Raw genomic sequence first — 18,767 nt, 5'->3', positions numbered from 1 at the left:
GGATGGGAATGGAATGGAATGGGTGAGATAGTCACCCGGTTAATTATTTTAAACTCGATTAATTATTTGCTAAACTTGATTAAGTAGTGCTAAACTTGGTTACTTATTGCTAAACTTGGTTAATTATTGCTAAACTTAATTAATCAGCGTGTGACAGTCACCCGTTCCACCTCGTCCGGCCGAATCGGAGGAACCACTTCATTCCGGATCTAGGGGGAATATTCCATTTGGAGGAACCACTTCATTCCATTCCAGTTTGCAACCGAGCGCAGGAATGGGCTCTGGGTGCGGAACGGTTCCATTCCGTTCCACCCCATCCCCAAACCGAACACACCCTAAGTGTCGTCAGCGCATGTGGACTAACTTGTTGAAGAAAACGTGATGGATGATATCTGCATATCACCAGAATTGGATGGGAACCTTGGTATGCCCACTTTTGAAGATTGTCTTGAAGAACAATTTTTGGGTCATTCCCACCCTCCGAGGCTCTATTTCGGGCGATAACACTTAGAAGATTTCTGGACCTGTAGGCTAAAGTGTCCCGCTGCGGATATACCGGAGGCTAGAATATGACAAAGGGTCCCAAGCCTAGTTTTCCATGTGTATATGTCCCAAAAAAATCTAAACCAATGAAAAAGTACATTAGTGGAACCTCACGCGGAGAAACCTAGGGGTTAGACCCGTCGGGCCACACATACCGCTGTTTTGGGGGAGGGGGAGAATGACCGCCGAAGCACCGGAATCCCACCAAATCTTGGACCTATGATATGTGTGAAAGTTTGGTGGAATGTGTAAATATAGCTCCCCGGTGTGACCTTCCTCACATTCAGGCGATAACACTTAGCAAATTCTCTGAAGCGCGGTTTGCTCCGAAACCATGATATGTGTGGCGGATGAAGATGGAGAGTACTTGTTGTATTGCAAAAAGTATGGGTATATACACATTGTCTTAAGTAACACTAATAAATAGTCAACAAAAAGTAAAACTAATTGAAAAACTAAATAAAGTATTAAATGAAATAAAATAGAAAGGAAAAGAAATGAAAATGCCATATGGCGAACGGCAAAGGCCAGAACGCACGGCAAAGACGTCGTTGTCGTGCATCATAGCCACACGCACGGCAAAAGGTAAGGCACGACAATGCCTAGCGTCGTTGTCATGCTGCGATTCTTTGCCGTGCGCTGGTTTTTGTCATTGTCGTGCGGTCTTTCTTTGCCGTGCGTTTAATCGAGTCTTTCCCGTGCGGTCCTCTTTACCGTCCGTTTAATCGAGGCTTTGCCGTGCGTTGAGTCTTTGTTGTGCATTTTCATGATCATGCACGACAAAGCTTTCTTTGCCGTGCGGAGGCGCACGGCAAAGAATGGCTGCACATCAGTGCCTGTTTTTCCGGTAGTGGTTTGTTTTAGTGAAACACTCTAGCTTGCGCAGCAATGTAGAGATTCGGTTTGAGAATAACGTTGAAAATATCTTAGAGCATCCCCACTCGCTGGCTCTCTTCACGCCTAAATCCGGCGAAATTTTCGTCCGGATTGGACGAAAATTTGGCCTGGGGGGCAGTATATTTCCAGTCGTGTGCTCCCCAAGCGGCGTTTCTCAGGTAAAAAGAGGATGGCCCTGGGAGTCCGGACGAAAGAGGAGACACGTGGGCGTGGGCGATTGGTTTTGCTCCATCCGGAGTCCCCGGGAGAACCCCGGGAAACCGAGGATGGCATGGGGAGTCCGGACGAAAATAGGCTCAAATCCGGACCAAAACGAGGAACCGGGGGCCTGACTGGGCCGTTTTTCGCCGTCCGGATGAAAAAAAGTGGTCGTGGGGGGCTTCTGGGGGAGAAGAGTGGAGATGCTCTTAGTACAACATATGAGTCTGCAGTGTTTGGACAATAAAATCTCCATTAGGGAAAATAGACTAAGATCATCTCCACAGGCGTCCCCTAAATAGGCGCCGGCACTCCTGTATGGGGGCGCTGATCCATCATTCTCTATTTAGGGATGTTGTTCCCACACCGGTATCCCCACCGAGCCCCATAAAAAAACTCCAAACTCCAGGAATTCGACGTGAAGTTGTTGTTAAAGAGGCGCCAGTGACCCCAATCGAAGCCCTTCACATAGGGATTCTTTTGAACGCACCGATGCTTTTATGGGGCTCCAGAACATGCGAGCACTTTCTCACTAAAATCTAAAAATAGAACTACTGAGAACGCCGGTGGAGATGCTCTAAATAAGTTCGTTGCCACATTGAAACCCAACTTGCAATAGAATGGCAAGAAAGGAAAATTCTCTGAGGCTCACCTTCTAGATATGAGAAATCCCACTACAACCATGGTATACAGAATCACAATTCTGGATCGGATCAAACCTTCTGCAAGATCACAATAACTAGTGGAATATTAAATTATGGACTCTACTAATTTGAATCTTAAAATACGTTCAATCAACTTAGATTGCAAAGTCCTAGAAATGTATTGTAGAAACGCGACTGCAAACTCTTCACCGAAGCTCGCAAGTCGCAAGCTTGTCTTCCATACTGTGTTGTGTCCTCCATGGGTCACAATAGGGCTAATAAAGTCGTTTGTTCGTGGAGGTTGGAGGTGTAAATTGTTTTTGTGCCGCCCACTACCACCACCCCTACAACCAGCCCGTGTGGCCCCCCATGCCCTAGGTGATGGCATTTTCTTCCTACTACCTCCGTTTCACGGAATAAGACGTCCTCGTTTTACGAGTTTTTTTTAACTAAGAATTAGTGCAAATAGTAAAAATTGTTTGTATGAAATTTGTATCATTAAACAGTTCTCTTCAATACGAATCGAACGATACTAATTCCATATAATATAATTAAGATTTTGTTGCTCAATTTGTATGGTCAAAGTTCGTCTTGAAATACGCGTGCGCCTTATTCCTTGAAACGGAGGTAGTATTTAGCATATCCCATCTCAAAGTATTACATTTGGCGTATTTTTCCCAATAAAGTCATTTCATGTATGTACTAATTAAAATACCTAGCTTTCCTATTTTAGTAAATTAATGTAATATTAACTTACATCAACAGAAGCAATAATTTTGTTATGTGAATAAGATAAGAATTACTTTGGGAATTAGATAAGAAGTAAGTTGAAAAGGGTTGGTTTCCTTCGAATTCCCTGTCTGATATGCGTACCGAGCTGACTAGATTATCTACAAAAGCTGTCCAAAAATCTAAAATTCCCTTTAGCTCCTGAGCTCCCTCACGCTAGTTTTAAAAAAATGAAAACTGCATTCTTAAAACTCAAGAAAAACTGAAAAAAGTACACAAGTACATACTACATACACATCTCTAGCATGTGCGTGCAAAAGTTTGTATGCTCTGATGTGATGTACACACACAAAAAAAACAAATATTAATTAGGATCAAAATCAATTTTTTTCCTCATTTTGCACCACAATTATGAAGATCAAAATCAAGTTTTTTTCCCCATTTAGTAACCACATTTGTCTTCCAACCTGTACGTGTCATCGACATCTATATTAGTCAGTGACAACCTTTGTACGACCCTGACCGAGTCGCCCGAGCTACGAACTTGCAGCACGTACTACGTGTCATCGACATCTGAATTAGTCAGTACTCCATGTGAATTAACGACAGGACTAGCTAGCTCTCTGGTATGGCCTGTAAATTCTACGTTTAACTAATTGGATCGATGAGTCACGTCAGCGTCAACACATTCAATCCGGTAACGCGCTCCTGCCCGCCGCGTCACACTAACCCAGTATAAATACCGCCCCCTTCCCCGTTTCAACTCATCCACCAAACATCTCTCGTCTCCGTCACGCACCACAAGGTCCGGAAAACTCGAGTCGGACAGCCAAGAAAATGGCGTTCCGCAGAACTATAGCACGGAGCATATGGGCAGGCAAGAACGCGGCCACCGCGGCCGTGCCGAAGACTCCACCTCCCATCATACCGGCGAGACGGACGTTGCCGGCGGTGGAAGATTGCCCGACGCTCGCATTCCTGCGGCCCCGCCCGACCACCGCCCGCTACTCCACCGTTTCCGTCCCGCTCCCGCACCACTGCTTCCCGGCCTTCCCCGTCGGCGACCAGCTGTTCAACCGCCTCGTCGACGGGCTCACGCCGCCTACCGCAGTAACACGGGCGCCTGCGGAGGTAGGCGTGACGCTGCAGGAGGCGAGGAAGGTGGCGAGGGCGGCGGAGATGGAGGTGGCGCGCGCCACGCTGCGGGGCAACGCCCAGAGCGTCGTGTCCGTGTCAGAATACGCCGCGCTCTGCGCCGACATTGCCGGCGGCGTGGAGGGCGGGCGCAGGCTCGCCAGGACGCTGGACGAGTCCGGCGTCGTCATCGTCCTCGCCGACGCCGTGTTCCTCCGCCCCGACATGGTGGCCAAGGCAATCGGGAGCATACTCCCGGCGCCGGCGCGCGCGGTAGCCGCCCTGGCGGACGACGAGGCGCGCATGCGGGAGCTGGAGGTGATGGAGGAGCAGAAGGCGGCCATCGACGCGACTGCGGCGGCGCAGGTTCGCCGGGAGCTGTGGTGCGGGCTGGGCCTGCTGGCGGCGCAGACGCTGGCCTTCATGCGGCTCACCTTCTGGGAGCTGTCGTGGGACGTCATGGAGCCCATCTGCTTCTACGTCACCTCCATCTACTTCATGTCCGGCTACACCTTCTTCATGCGCACGGCCACGGAGCCGTCCTTCGAGGGCTTCTACCGGAGCCGCTTCGCGTCCAGGCAGCGCCGCCTCATGCGGGACCGCCGGTTCGACGTCGCCCGCTACAACGCTCTCAAGCAAAGCGTACGACGCGGCGGGTCCGTTTCTGTGTGGCAGAGCGAGTGTGATGCCGACGTGTGTACCGTTTAGGCACGTGACGCACGTAGATCAGTAGCATCGTTCTTCTTGGAGACCCCCTTGTAGATTTTAGAGTCCGGGGCTTATCAGGATTCGGGGTCCATGGCACGGTTAAATTCACCGATGTTTTGAGTTTAATTTGTGAATTTCACCATTTTATCGTGAAAAATAGATCAAACGGTCAGTGTTCTAAACGTGAAGGTACACGTTTGAAATGAAAAGATAAAACTATGCAACACCTAGCGTTCAACAAGAAGAGGTGGTTTTGAGGTTTTCCCGTAGAAACCCCACACAAGAAGAATACAGTTCGCTAAATCTAAGTCCTCTCAAATTTATATGCGTCTATGTACCAGTTTTGAACGTCTCATGCCCCATGTCTGGGATGTGAGACTGGTGCTCCCTCATATACCTGGGCATGGGTAGCCCACCCCGAAATTCTTGGACCTGGGTCGGAAAATGTTTGCCCGATGGTCGGAACATGCCTAGTTTAAATCTACGAAATAAGTGGCAGCCCAGCCTAACGGGCTTTGAGGGCTTTTTTGGCTAGGCTGGGCTAGGCCTAGGCCTAGGTTTTGAGCATTGGGCTTTCTTTGGCCCGGCCTGGCCCGAATGATGCCTAGGTATACTCACTTTGTTTATAATTATTACCTCGTGTTCTGGTTTATTTAAAGTTAAACTTTGTGAAATTTAACCAAATATATTTTAATAAATATTAACATCTATTGTGTTTGAATTTTTGTAAATTTTATTTTTAAATTATATACATTTGATATTATGAGTGTTGTTGTTTTTTCTTCTATTCTTGGTCAAACTTTATAAATTTAACTTCAACCCGCAAAAAAAATTATACCCACACAAAAAATTATACCCACGAAAAAAACAAGAATGTGAGGTAACTGTGAATAGAGAAAGTAGACCAATAGTTAGAAAAAACCTTAATCGGGACGTGGGGCCTCTTTTCTTTTCAGGAGGTATTTTTCTAATTTTTAGAGTTCACCGTTTTATCGTGAAAATAGATCGAACGTACATGTTCTGTGTCAGCAGGGAAGAGGGACCCGTAGTGACGTCCCTCCCTGCATTTGAGTCCTAACACGTGAGGCCTACTATACGAGAGACCCATCTGTGAGTGACCTGAATAAGAGTTCTGTTAATTCCCAGTGAGAATTTCTTGACCCGATCGATTTGGTTAAAGCCGCTGGATTTGTTTGCTTATCGTGGCGAATTGGTGATGATGGTATCGTCTGTTTTCTGTTTTGTGTTACATGTCTTTTTGGGCCCTTGTGTAATTCTGAAAGCTCGTGGGCTGTGTGATGCTTTGCTGTCATTTTTTTTTGGAGTGATGCTTTGCTGTCTAATTTGATATATAGTTGTCAAATTGATTTTCTGTGTGCACATTTGTCAAAAAAAATTAAATTCATAGTGACTCATCGAGAAGATCTCGATGGAGTGAGACTGAAGCATGGCTTTGAAATGCTTAGTGCCCCATTGGTAGCCTGGCAATTGAATACCCCACCGTCGCCATGGATGCCACGACCACTCTCGTGGTCGCATAGAGAGGGTTGCGAATTGGGACATTCGATTTAACACCACCACAAAGGGCGTGCTAATCGGTGCCACCGCGTCATGGAGTCGCGCCGGCTTTGATCTTGCAGACCATCCAAGAGTATCTTGTGGCCCGCTGGGGAGATAGCTTGGTCGTGGTGCCACGCGGCGGAGAGGACGGAGGAGGTGACCCAGACATGGTCGACATTGATGGGACGTGAGAGAGGCGGTGAGAGTGGAGTGGTGCACATGTAGAGGAGTTATTGGCGTCTCCCACACTTTCCCACGCGTGGCCGCGGTTTGTGCCCTCTAATGGGGCAGGCTCCACTTATTCTGTTGATCCGATAGTTCCTCTAGGGGCAGGCCTGGAGGTGCTTTAAAACATGTGCTGGACACAACGTGGAGGGATCCTAGCCTACCGAACAGGCCAATTTCGTCTCCCTGAGACCTGGCTAGAGGTGTTGCAGACTACGAATCACGCCCTACATTAGTGGTGGTGCGCTTCAAAAGTGACACACCACCGGTAATTGGCCAAAATACCGGTGGCATGGTGAAATATGGGTACGCCACCTAAAAAGTGCAACCATCTGCAACGGTATTTTGACATGCCACGACTAAGTGGGTCCCGTTGACTTGGCTCTCCCCAAACTATGGGTGGTGTGGCCCAACGGCATGTGAATCGATTATATGCTCAAGTTACTATATTGGGTTGTTAGGCTGTCTCCAGCGCCATGACCCAAGACATAGAAAGCGTCAAATTTTGATTATTTGGGTCATGGGGAGGACACAAATGAACCGGTTGTTCCCCCCTTGTCCGTGCGTGCACCCAATGGGAGACAGATTTTCCCCAATAATATATCAGTAAAAATAATTATGCACATATATAGGAGGCCGAAAAGGTAGGAAGGGATAAAAAGGACATAACATAAATAAACTAGATATAAATGCAAAAACCTAGTTAACTAGTGTTTTCCAAGTTAAATCAAATGGATATCCTTTTATATGTTTAAGTCAAAAACATCAAATTCAAGCGTGTAGTAGTGTGTATATATTGATACAACGTGTTATAAGTCCAAAGAATGTGTGCTTTAATAACAGTATTCCGCTAAAAGTAGATAGTATCACCTAAAGGACACAAAATCAGCTCTCTTTTTTGACAATCAATACACGAGCCATCTCCAGCGATTACAAAATAAAGTCTAAAAGATACTAGCAAATCTTTGAGGTCTTCAAACTCTTTCTTCTTCCAAGACATAATCTTGTACTTTCCTGAAGGCCGCCAAAGATAGATAACAAATCATAGACCTGTAAGTACCAACGAAGATTCTCCCATAATTTTAAGTTGAGCAGCAATGTCAAGGCTGCGTGCACGTGCGCAACCATTAAAGTAGTCAATCAACATCGGCAAGAGTACCAACAACAGTATGTCAGGGAATAAAAACCGATATGCCTTGTCAACGTTGATGGAGAGCATCACCATTGTCGAGGACGTAGCAACCGGGACAAAAACTGCGAAAATAATCCTCCTCGTGACAACCACGAGAAAAGATCCAAGATCGATCTGGCGAAGCAAGATCTGAACACTCATACCTAGATAATTGTAATCTTTCAACACCACCATTGATATTGGGAAGGAGATCTCGTCGTCGAACGAAAGGCCGAAGATCACTTATTGAAGACGATGTCATCTCCATTGCGGCAAAACCAACAAGAAAACGACGACTAAAACCCTAACATAGACTACTCAAAAGACTACTTTTATTGAAAACTCCACACATAGATCGGGTTCCCCACTCCTCCTGATGCCGGCAAAACCGACCGGAAGAGGGGGGGAACCGATCTATAAAGGAGGCTGAAGTGGAGGTGGCTAGGGTTTTTTCTCTGGAGGCGGCAGCTGTTTACAGGAATTGTTGGCTTTGTTGAGTTGTAGCACACAAAATCAGCTAACGGTCCACTCTCTCCAAATATTGATCAATCAAGATGATGAACTAGTCAAACATTTACATCATCTATAAGCAGATAAACTTTGCTAATTCCTTCAAAATATTTAACATCAGCCTGACATTTTTGTTCAAACCAAGTCTTGCAGAAACCTCGTGTGCTCCCCAAGCATAGCTTTGTTCAATACACAGTTCTATTAGAAGCGCTGGCAAATTAGAAGCTGCTTGGTTAATACTGAAGCTGCATCTCACTGTCAATAATAAGTGTTTCTAGATTTAGACCTTTTGTTTTTTTTTTTTGAGGGAAAGATTTAGACCTTTTGTTTAATCATACCATTTATCTTGATTCAAGAAACAAGTTCGACCAACCACCATAATGTTGGTACAGAGTGAATTTATTTTTACACACGTTCCTGGATTGGCATTACATGATCCTAAGCACGAAGCCAAATTGATGGGGGGATGAAGGAACCCCAGGAATAGCTGAATCAAATGGGAGTGATCGAGTGGATCCGGCGGGGCAGGGCACTTAGACTCTTTGAGCCGACGCTAAAGAAGCTCAGAGGGAGAGGGATAGTTCAGTGTGCGGCCTAGGCGGCGGGAGGTCGACCATGCGGTCGAGACCGGGAGCTCGCCGGGCGGCCAATATTATGAATACATAACAAATATAACATGAACAGATATAGTAATCCTTCTCTGTAAAACTGGCAATGTTCTAATCAAAAGTTCAATAACAGTATAGTACTAGTAATGTTCTAATAAAAAGTTAACAGTATAGTAGTAATGTTCTAAACTTCTAATCAAAAGTTCAATGAGATCTATACTGGCCGGACAAGCAGGATCGACAAGGTATCCTTCTACTACTACTGCGCCGGGCAGAATGTGATGAGGTACTGCGCTCCGGCGCCGCAGGTGAAGGTGCTGGTGGCATCGTCGTAGGCGTAGCTGTACGCGGCGGGGCACGCCGCCTTGAAGAGCTTGGAGTACTTGGTCGGGCCGCAGCTGTCCGGCCCGCCGTGCGCGCCCGTGCAGCAGTACTCGGGCGTCCCGAACGCCTCGCACGCGCTCCGGCACGCCACCGTCTTCCCCTCCAGGTCGCCTTCCTTCCCCGTCACCTGCAGCTCCGCGGGGCACAGCGCGTTCACGTCGGCCACGCACCCGGCGTAGCCGCACGTCGACGAGTTCACCTTGGCGCCCGTCGCCACCACGCCGATGCCGACGTTGTACCCGTCCACCAGGCTCACGTCGTAGAAGTCCTTCCCGTCGGCGCCTCCCAGGGTGAACTCGGCGAGCGTCACGGGCGGCGCCCCGCCGAGGGAGCAACTGACGGCGCCGCCGCAGTCGCCCGTGGCGCAGGCGAGGGTCGACGCGCCGGAGGCGACGCAGCCCGTGCGCGCCCAGAAGCGGCCGGACCAGCCCGTCGGGCCCGGGAAAGATACGGTGGCGCCGGCGGCGAGCTCGAAGCCGCCGCCCCCGATGGCGGCGGCGCTGTTGCCGGACAATGTGGCCGGCCAGATCGCGTGGGTGCAGTTGTTGCGCAGCGTGAAAACCGTGGTGCCAGCTGCCTCGGCACCGAGCTGTGCACGCGACCAGATGACTCCTGCTGCACACAAGTGAGCAGATATTAACATAAGAACACGGTACACACACACACGCCATGGCTGAATCAACCAAAAGAAGTTCTAACAGAAAAGATGCAAACGTACCAAGGAGGAGGAGCAGAAAAGCTGGGATCCGTGCAGCCTCCATGGGAGCGATTTGGAGAAGAGATCCTTGGGCTGGCTGTGGATGGTCTCTTCTCTCTTGGGATGATATGCGGTGGCGTGTTGCAGCTAGAAGAGGAATTCGCCTAACAAGTTTTCTGACTTGCGATTTATATAGGCGTGGAGGACGTGGGGGAGAGATTAGGTATGAACTTGATCGGGAGGGTATATCGGGGTTCGTTGAGAAATTGGAGGAAGGCACGACCAGCGCTCAATGTCGTGTCCAATTCATGCCATGCCGCGAAAATTTAGGTGTAGTGGCTTGGATTTAGTCGGTGCGACGTTATTTCAGGTGTCGTGATATATGGTAGTAGTGGCGTTTTACTTCGGGCGATAAATCCGCAATAGATCACATGCCGTGCTTAGGGAGGCGGTAATCAAGACCTACGGTTCAGGACATAAGGTCGTACTTGGCGTTGCGAACTTGCGATGCATTGATCTCGTGTCGTCGATGGACCATCCGTTACATATTCTGTCTATGGTTTCAGTTTGGTTACTTGTTTTTATGCAAGGAAGGGGCATGTAATTCTTTCCTAATTATGTGCTTCCTAATTAAGAAACACAAAATTAGGAAATAATTACAAAACTACTCCGGAACACAAAATTAAGAAACAATTACATACTCCTTCCTTACCAAAATTTAGTGTATATAAGATTTTGTAGAAGTCAAACGATGTCATGTGGAAAAGAAATATAAACAACTAAAATACCAAATTAATACCATTATATTCATCATGACGTATATTTTCATTTCGTATATATTTGATATTATCGATATAAGTACTTTTCTTAACAAGCTTGGTCAAACTTTATATCATTTGGCTTCTAATAAATCTTATATGCACTACATTATGGCAAGAATATGGAGTATTTCTCTTGTAAATATATGTTTTCTTCTTTCATATTTGGTTCATTCTGTGCTTAGCAACGTGATTATAAAAATAAACCGATTTATTCTCAATCACATGTGCAAGTTTCTATAGCGGTGGTGTGTAAATAAGAATCATAATGAACTTAGTTCTCTTATATTTGTGAGGTAACTAAATTGGCTGAGCTTTTGTGGTGACAGAGAATAGCTTAAGGTGAGAGATTGGGTTGGGACCACTCGGTTGGCAGATGAGAAGTGGCTTTGAGGGCATGTATCCCCTCCGTTCCACCAAAAGTGTCTTAACTTTACCAAAAAGGCTCTCTTGAGAAGGGATGTTTGGAGGAAGGGCTCGTGGCGACGAAGGTGGTGGTCAGGGCAGGGTGGGTGTGAGGGATATGCCTAATACGTAGGCACAAAACATGCAGAAGTTCTAGCATACCAAGGTAGCCCACGGGCGGATGCACTAACGTACACATTGGGTGGCCCAAGACTGCTAGAAGAAGACGAAATCTCCAAAGCGGGGCAAACCGGAAGTCCCAAAGCTGAATCCTTAAGGAGACCGTCAGATGTAGGACGAGCAAATACTACTACAAAAAAACTCTATGGACACGGTCAAAACCCGCTTCAGCACCGAAAAAATGATCAATTATTCGTCCTTTGTAGTGGACTTGAAGGGCTCTATGGCCACGGAATCTATGTCCGTTCCCAATGAAGGACCTTATCATCAACTGTATTCCAATATTCTTCGTTCCCATAACAAATGTATCATCAATAACAATTGTTCTTTGTCCACTCGTTTGCACTGTATGTTTTTTCGAGTGACTAGAATATAGATATATTTAGCAACACAATAAAATGATAACGACACAAATACTATACCGATAATATTTCATTCATAACATATACCAATTCCATCATTACATTTCTAGCATAATATCATCAATGGCATATTGACATGTCAACATCAACAAATTTCACTAAACCTACCATGCAAAGGTCAGTCCCACTAGATCCAGTCTGCCTTGAAATGAAAGAAAATGTCAAGTCAACTTTATCATGGGAGTCTTGACATCATTTCTTGCCATGAGAGCCCACACCAGTTCTGGAATTTTTATGCAGTGTCACTAAATTCTAATTGGCAAGGTGGATGGTAATGGTGAAATGTGAAGAGGAGTTGTTTAAATGAAAATTAAAGAGTGCAATTTGCTCTTCAGCATAAGTACACAAAATAACTGCATGAAAGTTATGGAAACAATTAAGTCACCTAAGCCTATTTGAAATGGTGTTCAAGGCTTGATAAGCCACGCATTATTAGTTTAATTTATTCATTGGATGGAAATGATATAATACCATCACCTAGTATTTTTATGCAATGTGAACAAAACTAGGTCGTGGTTTCAAGAACAATAGCATGAATGAAAAGAACATGCCATATGTAATCTAAACAGTAAAACCACAATAAAATTTAAAAATCTACACAATTATACCACAATAAAATCATAATCGAAACCGATATACCACATAAGGTAATAGTCACACTACTCCAAGAAGAATATACTAGATTAAAACAATAAACCTCGCTATGAAGAAACTGTCACACCCCAACTTTTGGAGCCTTGTATAGTTGTCCAGAACGCAAAAATTAGGGGGAACAAAAACTCTTTCTATAGACTAATTAGATGAATTGCCTTGATCTGTCTGTTAAGATAAATTGCCTTGGTCTGTTGGTAGATGTATTGTATTGAATTGCTTGTTGAGTTTTGTCTTGAGCTACCTCAAAGAACAACACCTCTAGAGGCAAAACAAACAACTCGCCTAATAAAACACATGTGTGACTTAGGAAGAGTTGTTATCCTTCTTACTACATCAAACCGTCTCTACTCATGGCAACATGAGTGTGCCTACTTAGAATTCATCCTTGTGGTATAATATAGCTCTAATCATCCTTGATTCAAAACTTGGGATCATCTACCCCTTACCACATCATTCTCTTGTACCCTAGTCAAACACCCTCAAACATCACAATTTTTGGCTAAGTCCTAGAATTGTTATCAGATTCACTTTTGGAGCTTTTGGATTATGATATCCTTTATCCATCCAATGTACCTCACTTGGTCTTAGACCTACCTTATCATGAGAACTCCCCAACCATGTCTTTGCCTTGAACCAGATCACTCTCTTACCCACTTATCCTTGTTGGTTTTGAGGCCAAGTCAACAATCTGTTTTGGTAGGATTAAAAGATTCCAACTTTGACAGTTGATCTCTGAGCACCCACAACTATTATTGGTGACCTCAATGCATAGATCTCATCTATGCAGTACCCTCTACAACTTCCACGTCCTGCATGTCCCATTCTACCCCTGCAACTCTTATATTCACTTGATCTTGTACCCTATCCAAGGTTTAACCTTAAGATCACTTCCTTCACTTTTACCTCTTGTTTTTATACAATTTTAATCTGCACAAAACCAAGTGTGTTAATGGTTGCTACATAATGTAGTAATCATATACCATTGAGATCATATTTCCAAATTATTCTTAATTCTTTTAGTAAGTTATTCCAAAACTCTATTCCTTTTTTTTTCACTAGTGTTAACCCCAAAACTGTTTCTGGATTTATTAAAGCTTTTCAAAATGTTTCTTCAAATAAAACAAAAAAATGAAATGGGTTTTGTTTATCATCCCATTTCTACCAAGTATTGGTTTCTAAAACATTATTTTCTATTTTCCTTTCCTTTTTAACAAAAGGTTTGTTTATGGTACTTATATCATTACTTGTTTTTCTATTGCTTATTTTAAATTTGAGAAAACTCTACCTTACTTGATAAAGTAAGTAGAACATTTTGAATCCTATATTCTGCCTAACCTCTCTCAACTTTATTCAAAATTCATTTCAATTAAATTCCTTCCCATTTGTCCCTAGACAATTGAGGAGTTTCAAATACCTTTCAAATGGATTCTATTTTCAAATGGCAACCCTTGCACATCTTATGCACATATCTGATCTACCATATAGTATTCATACATCCTCCAATTCTTGATCAAATAGATGATCATTTGATACTTTCAAATGAACTCCCTTCAAATAACCCTAGACTCAGGGAGTAATTCAAACCACTCCCAATTGACTTCTTATTCGAAGAACAACTTATATTTCATCATGCCCATCTCACTCCTCTACTCATTACCATCCTCACCTTGATCTCTTGAATTGATGATTTATGTCACCATATTCATCATTAGCATTGTATATGTACTTCCATCACTACCCTTCTAAATCTTGGACTCTTTAGCACTTGTTGGAACCTATTTTATTTGCACAACACAAGTGGTGTCGTGTGTCTTGCATAGGCACTTGAGTACCATGTGTCTCATCTTGTTTTGAGTAGTTCAAGTCTCAAAATCTTGTGGTGGCCATCTCCAAAATGGCATGCACATGAAACCTTGTACACCACCATCACCATCACACTCTTCCTCCATCTCTATCTCTTTTATATTTTCATCATGTGGCTCCACCTTGATCAACATACATCGTGGAAGCTCCCTTGTGATGATTTATTTTTGCATGGCACAAAAGGAGCCGGTCCTGACTAGCTCTTGTCATGCACAAGCATAATCTCTCCATCTACTCACTTCCTTCTTCCACAAGTATTGCCTCCCACCTAACCCAATCAATAAATGGGCAGCCACCCACCTTAGTCAATCAATGAGAAGGCAGCCAACCCCCTCTCCCTCTATAAATGGCCCTTGGCCGGCCACCCTCCTCTTCTTTGCTCTCATTTTCCACTCCCCACTCATTCCTCCACTCCCTCACACTCTTCTCCTACCTCTCCCCCACGAGATGCTGCTCCCCCAAGACTCTGTGGCCGGCCATGGCCATGGAAAACCAGCCAAGATGCAGCTCTCCTCCTCCCTCGAGCTCCTCCTCTCCCTTGGTCACCATGAGAGCATCTCTCTCTCTCTCTTTTCCCCTAATCCTAGATGATTTCTTCTCCCCTTTTCTTCTACTCTCTTGCTAAGATTGGATCTTGATGCAGGTGCATGTTTGAACCAAGCATGGAGAAGCTTCACCCATCCTCATATCTGAAGTCTTTGACCAAAGTTCGTCCAAATACATTCAGTAATTTCTGCAATCTTGCTGTTTCAGATTCCATTCGAATTTGTAAAATTCACTAAAACTCGTGTATAGCTCTGAATTGAGTGATTCAAAGTTCCACAGGTAACTACGGAAAGATCTACAACTTCGCGCTGGTCTCACCCCCAAATTTGTTTTCAATCTGCCTTGATAAATAAAGTTCTGAAAATATGCAAGATCACTGTTTGTTAGATTTAATTTTTTCTACAAAATATTTTTGGGCAAACTCAACTTTGGATGAAAGCCCTCTGCCATAGCTTCATTTTTCCGTTGGTTCCACTTCAAATGCCCTCCTAAAATTTAAATGGTACACAGATGAAGTTTTGGTCAGATCTGACTTTGGCCAATTACACCAGGAGCTTGGAGATGAATTTTTGACTGAAACCAGTTGCATTAGAACCAGATTTTCAATACCTTTCAGATGCAACTGACCTCATTTTTTAGGAATTTTCTACGATTTTTGGCATACATATCTTGTTTTCTGTACAGTCAGATTCAAGCAAATTTCTAAATTTGTAGGATTAACCTTTTTGGGTGAATCCAATTGGGTTAGTTTTATATTAGCACTGGTCATCTAGGAAAAATATTGTTAGTCTCTGTTCATTCATATTTATTACTGCTAGTAATATGTATGTGTCACATGATTTGTTGGACCAAAACTTGTTGGGTAATTGAAATCTTTGACCACCCCTTTGTTTTTAAAAATGGTCAACCCATGTTTTATTCTTGCAAAACAAAACCTCTGCAACTGAAACTTAGTTTCAGTGTTTTGTTTGAGTATTCAAAATAGTGTGTCATAATGTTTACTTCTTATTTTTGGATGTAGTGTTGTGTGAGTAAATTAAATTAGAAAAACTGATTTCTACTTTTCCAAAAGTGTTTGAAAATAAAAATATGAATATTTTTGATGCCAAACCAATGCACTTGTCTTCTTTGTGGTGTTATCTACTAGGGGATATTTATTTATACCATGGTGATAACCGGATATGCAATTGCTAATTGGTGAGGCTCTCATGCTTTTATTAAGTGAAATAAATTTGCTTTTTTTAAAGTTGTTTAGTAGTTTCTATAAGTCTTTTGTATGTTAGCCCTTAGTAAAGTGATTCGCTATTGATTTTTTTTGTTGAATATTGTTTTGTTGGTGCAATGTGTTGATTGTGTTCCTTTTATATTTTCTGACGAAAGATGCGAACAATTCCGGAGAAGAAGAAGAAGAAGTGGTTCGGAAAAGAAATTTATTTATATTTTTGGAATTCTTATTTGATGGAGTTGAAGAAGTCCAGGGACAAATAAGCCAACCAGGGAAAGCCATCTATTGATCTCTGGTTATTGTGTCTCATATTGATGTCACCTTGTGGTGACTATTGTCTCTTGATCTTATGTGTACTAGTCTCTTTATCTTGTCAATGCATGCTTTGTCTTAAGCATGATGATCCTCTTGGTCATACCTTATGCATATCTTAGTAATTGTTGAAATTCATGATGATCATGGTTATGCCATCATACCTTGTTGATTTACATGCTTACCTTAAGCATGTGACTCTTCTTGCCAATTCACCCCTACACCCTTTGTTAGTGTAGTGGTAATCCCATCATAATTCTTGGTGTGCTATCATTTTGAGATGAGTATGCCTACCTACCTTAACTATGTCAAATATGGTTGTTCACCCTTACTTCATTTAGTGTTGGTTGGGTTAGCACCACAAATATGAAAGTATTTCTCCTCTTATGTTGTCAACATACATGCTTACCTTAAGCAAGTATGACTATTTTGATTCCACCCTATCCACTCCTTATTGGCATGATGAATATCATCACGGCCATATGGTGTCTTAGTTTCATCATGAAACTTTAGGTTGGGAACCCCTCAAGGTTTACCTTGTTGTAAAAGTTTTAAGAAAACCTTGGGTGAGTCGACCTTACCCGAGTGTATGGTTTATGAAAGGAAAGGATCTTGGCAAAAATGGTTGAAAAGAGGAATGTATGTGTGTGTGACTTGGGTTTTTGAGAAAAACGACACACGTTTCTTTGTATTCGCCCGGAACAACCAACCCACGCAACCACACTACCCCAACGTGGGCACGGCGCTTAGATCGTAGTTTGTTCTTCTTAGCATGGGACACCGCACAACTATACAAGGGTAAGGTAACCCCCGAGTCCGGCTTGTCGTTGGTGGAGACAATAGTATAACGGGATGCCTTTGGGGCTACCCATCCGGAAGACACTATGGGTCTCCTGACGTGGCGGTGGAGTCACGCTCAAAGTGAGGTGAGCTGCCACGGTGCCGGGGAGGTACATACTCCATAGGGTAGGATCCCGTGCTAAGTTGAATGGGCGAAAGGTTATGTTCGGGTATCCGTCGTGGCATATGTTGTTATGCGGGGATGATGCCCACACGATAGGTATTCGAATAGTTGTGGGGAAAGTGTACAAACTCTGCAGAGTCAAATCTATTCGAATAGCCGCGTCCGCGGTCATGGACAGTTGGAATGGCCGTTACCGAACTGTGTCGAGTTTTGTTTTAGAAATGTTTTACAAAGATAGTGAGAAAGTGTCTGATGTACCGGAAGGGTACGGGAAAGCTTGTGCCGACCATATGGAGATGGTCGAGGAAAAGAAAACAAAATTGGGTTACCCCCTTCCTAGTGTTTCATGTAAAGGAACTCTTCTGAAGTATCTTCTTCAATAAATATATAGAGATGTCGTAGTTTATCTTTTGAAGTATCTTATTTAACAAAGATATAGATGTGTCATAGGATCTTCTTACTGCCCCTTCAACTGTGATGTTGGGATGCTATATCCACAAGAGAAACAATTTCTCTCTACATGCTATATCCACAAGAGAAATTATTTCTCTCCACATGCTATATCCACAAGAGAAACTAGTCCTTCCCTCTTGTCATCTTAGATTGGCACTTGTTATTTTGTACTCTTGCAAAGTACCTTCTTGATGGTTTGTGAGTACAATTCCAATGTATTCACGGCTTTGTCTGTGGCTATTTACTTGGCCAGACTTGGAGGAATTCGACAAATGAAGAAGGATTGGACGACGTCTATGCGAGCTAGGAACGTTCTCCCAGTCAGTTGCCTGTAGGGTTATGGCAGATGACTAGGCTCCGCGTTGTTGAAGTGATGTTGTTACTCTGATGTTTAGTTAGGCCCTTCGAGGCTATTATGTAAGTATTGGTCATGTGACCTTATTGTAATTTTCTCATTCCGCTTTGTAATGGATGGTATAATTTTGATATCAGTTCGGTTATGTGTTCACGGCGCACTGATCATGGGATCGTGAACTGTATATATAATGGGTATTTCGGACAGCTAGTTCGAGGTCCCCACAGAAACCCTACTTCATTCGCATTAAGGCTGGTCATAAACAAAAAATTACCTTGGAGTAGCCTGGACTCATGGCCATGGTCATTATCGTCCACTAGTCTAGTTGGTTCCTCATCGGCAGCACCACACGTAGATCGACATGCCATGGGACGTAGGATCCATTGTCATCAGTGTTATCCCATGCCTAATGCTAGAGAAGAATCCAGATGTCTCAGAAGGATGTGCCAGATTCCAGTCGAATGTGCTTGATGCGGCGATGCCTACCGAATGCACCCACCGCTGCAAGACTTCTTCTAAATACTCGCTTCCCAGGGAACCTAGCTCCCAGCGAGCAAAATTA

The 18,767-nt window shown here is 43.9% G+C and overlaps 2 protein-coding genes across 2 annotated transcripts; one reads left to right on the top strand and one right to left on the bottom strand.

Moving 5' to 3' along the window:
* The first annotated feature begins 3,848 nt into the window (after positions 1-3,848).
* Positions 3,849-4,853, top strand: LOC124695074 (calcium uniporter protein 2, mitochondrial-like). Its single transcript, XM_047227965.1, has one exon. The coding sequence runs from the start codon at positions 3,849-3,851 to the stop codon at positions 4,851-4,853; it is 1,005 nt and encodes a 334-aa protein (XP_047083921.1).
* A 4,333-nt stretch (positions 4,854-9,186) lies between these two features.
* Positions 9,187-10,072, bottom strand: LOC124697004 (pathogenesis-related thaumatin-like protein 3.5). The gene is made up of 2 exons (XM_047229653.1): positions 10,030-10,072; positions 9,187-9,923 (listed from the first exon to the last, which is right to left on the bottom strand). Exons 1-2 carry the CDS (start codon positions 10,070-10,072, stop codon positions 9,187-9,189), a joined length of 780 nt encoding a protein of 259 aa, XP_047085609.1.
* Between the last annotated feature and the right edge of the window lie 8,695 nt (positions 10,073-18,767).

The sequence above is a fragment of the Lolium rigidum genome, chromosome 3 (assembly GCF_022539505.1).
Source record: "Lolium rigidum isolate FL_2022 chromosome 3, APGP_CSIRO_Lrig_0.1, whole genome shotgun sequence".
Classification (NCBI taxonomy): domain Eukaryota; kingdom Viridiplantae; phylum Streptophyta; class Magnoliopsida; order Poales; family Poaceae; genus Lolium; species Lolium rigidum.
The sequence above is the reverse complement of the archived record's forward strand: the minus strand, read 5'-3'. Positions and strand labels throughout refer to the sequence as shown.

Bases quoted from the DNA above. Each gene is read 5' to 3' on its own strand.
- LOC124695074 (XM_047227965.1), top strand. From the start codon at position 3,849: ATGGCGTTCCGCAGAACTATAGCACGGAGCATATGGGCAGGCAAGAAC.
- LOC124697004 (XM_047229653.1), bottom strand. From the start codon at position 10,072: ATGGAGGCTGCACGGATCCCAGCTTTTCTGCTCCTCCTCCTTG. The intron at 9,924-10,029 runs GTACGTTTGCAT...TGTGTGCAGCAG, and splicing joins TTTTCTGCTCCTCCTCCTTG to GAGTCATCTGGTCGCGTGCA.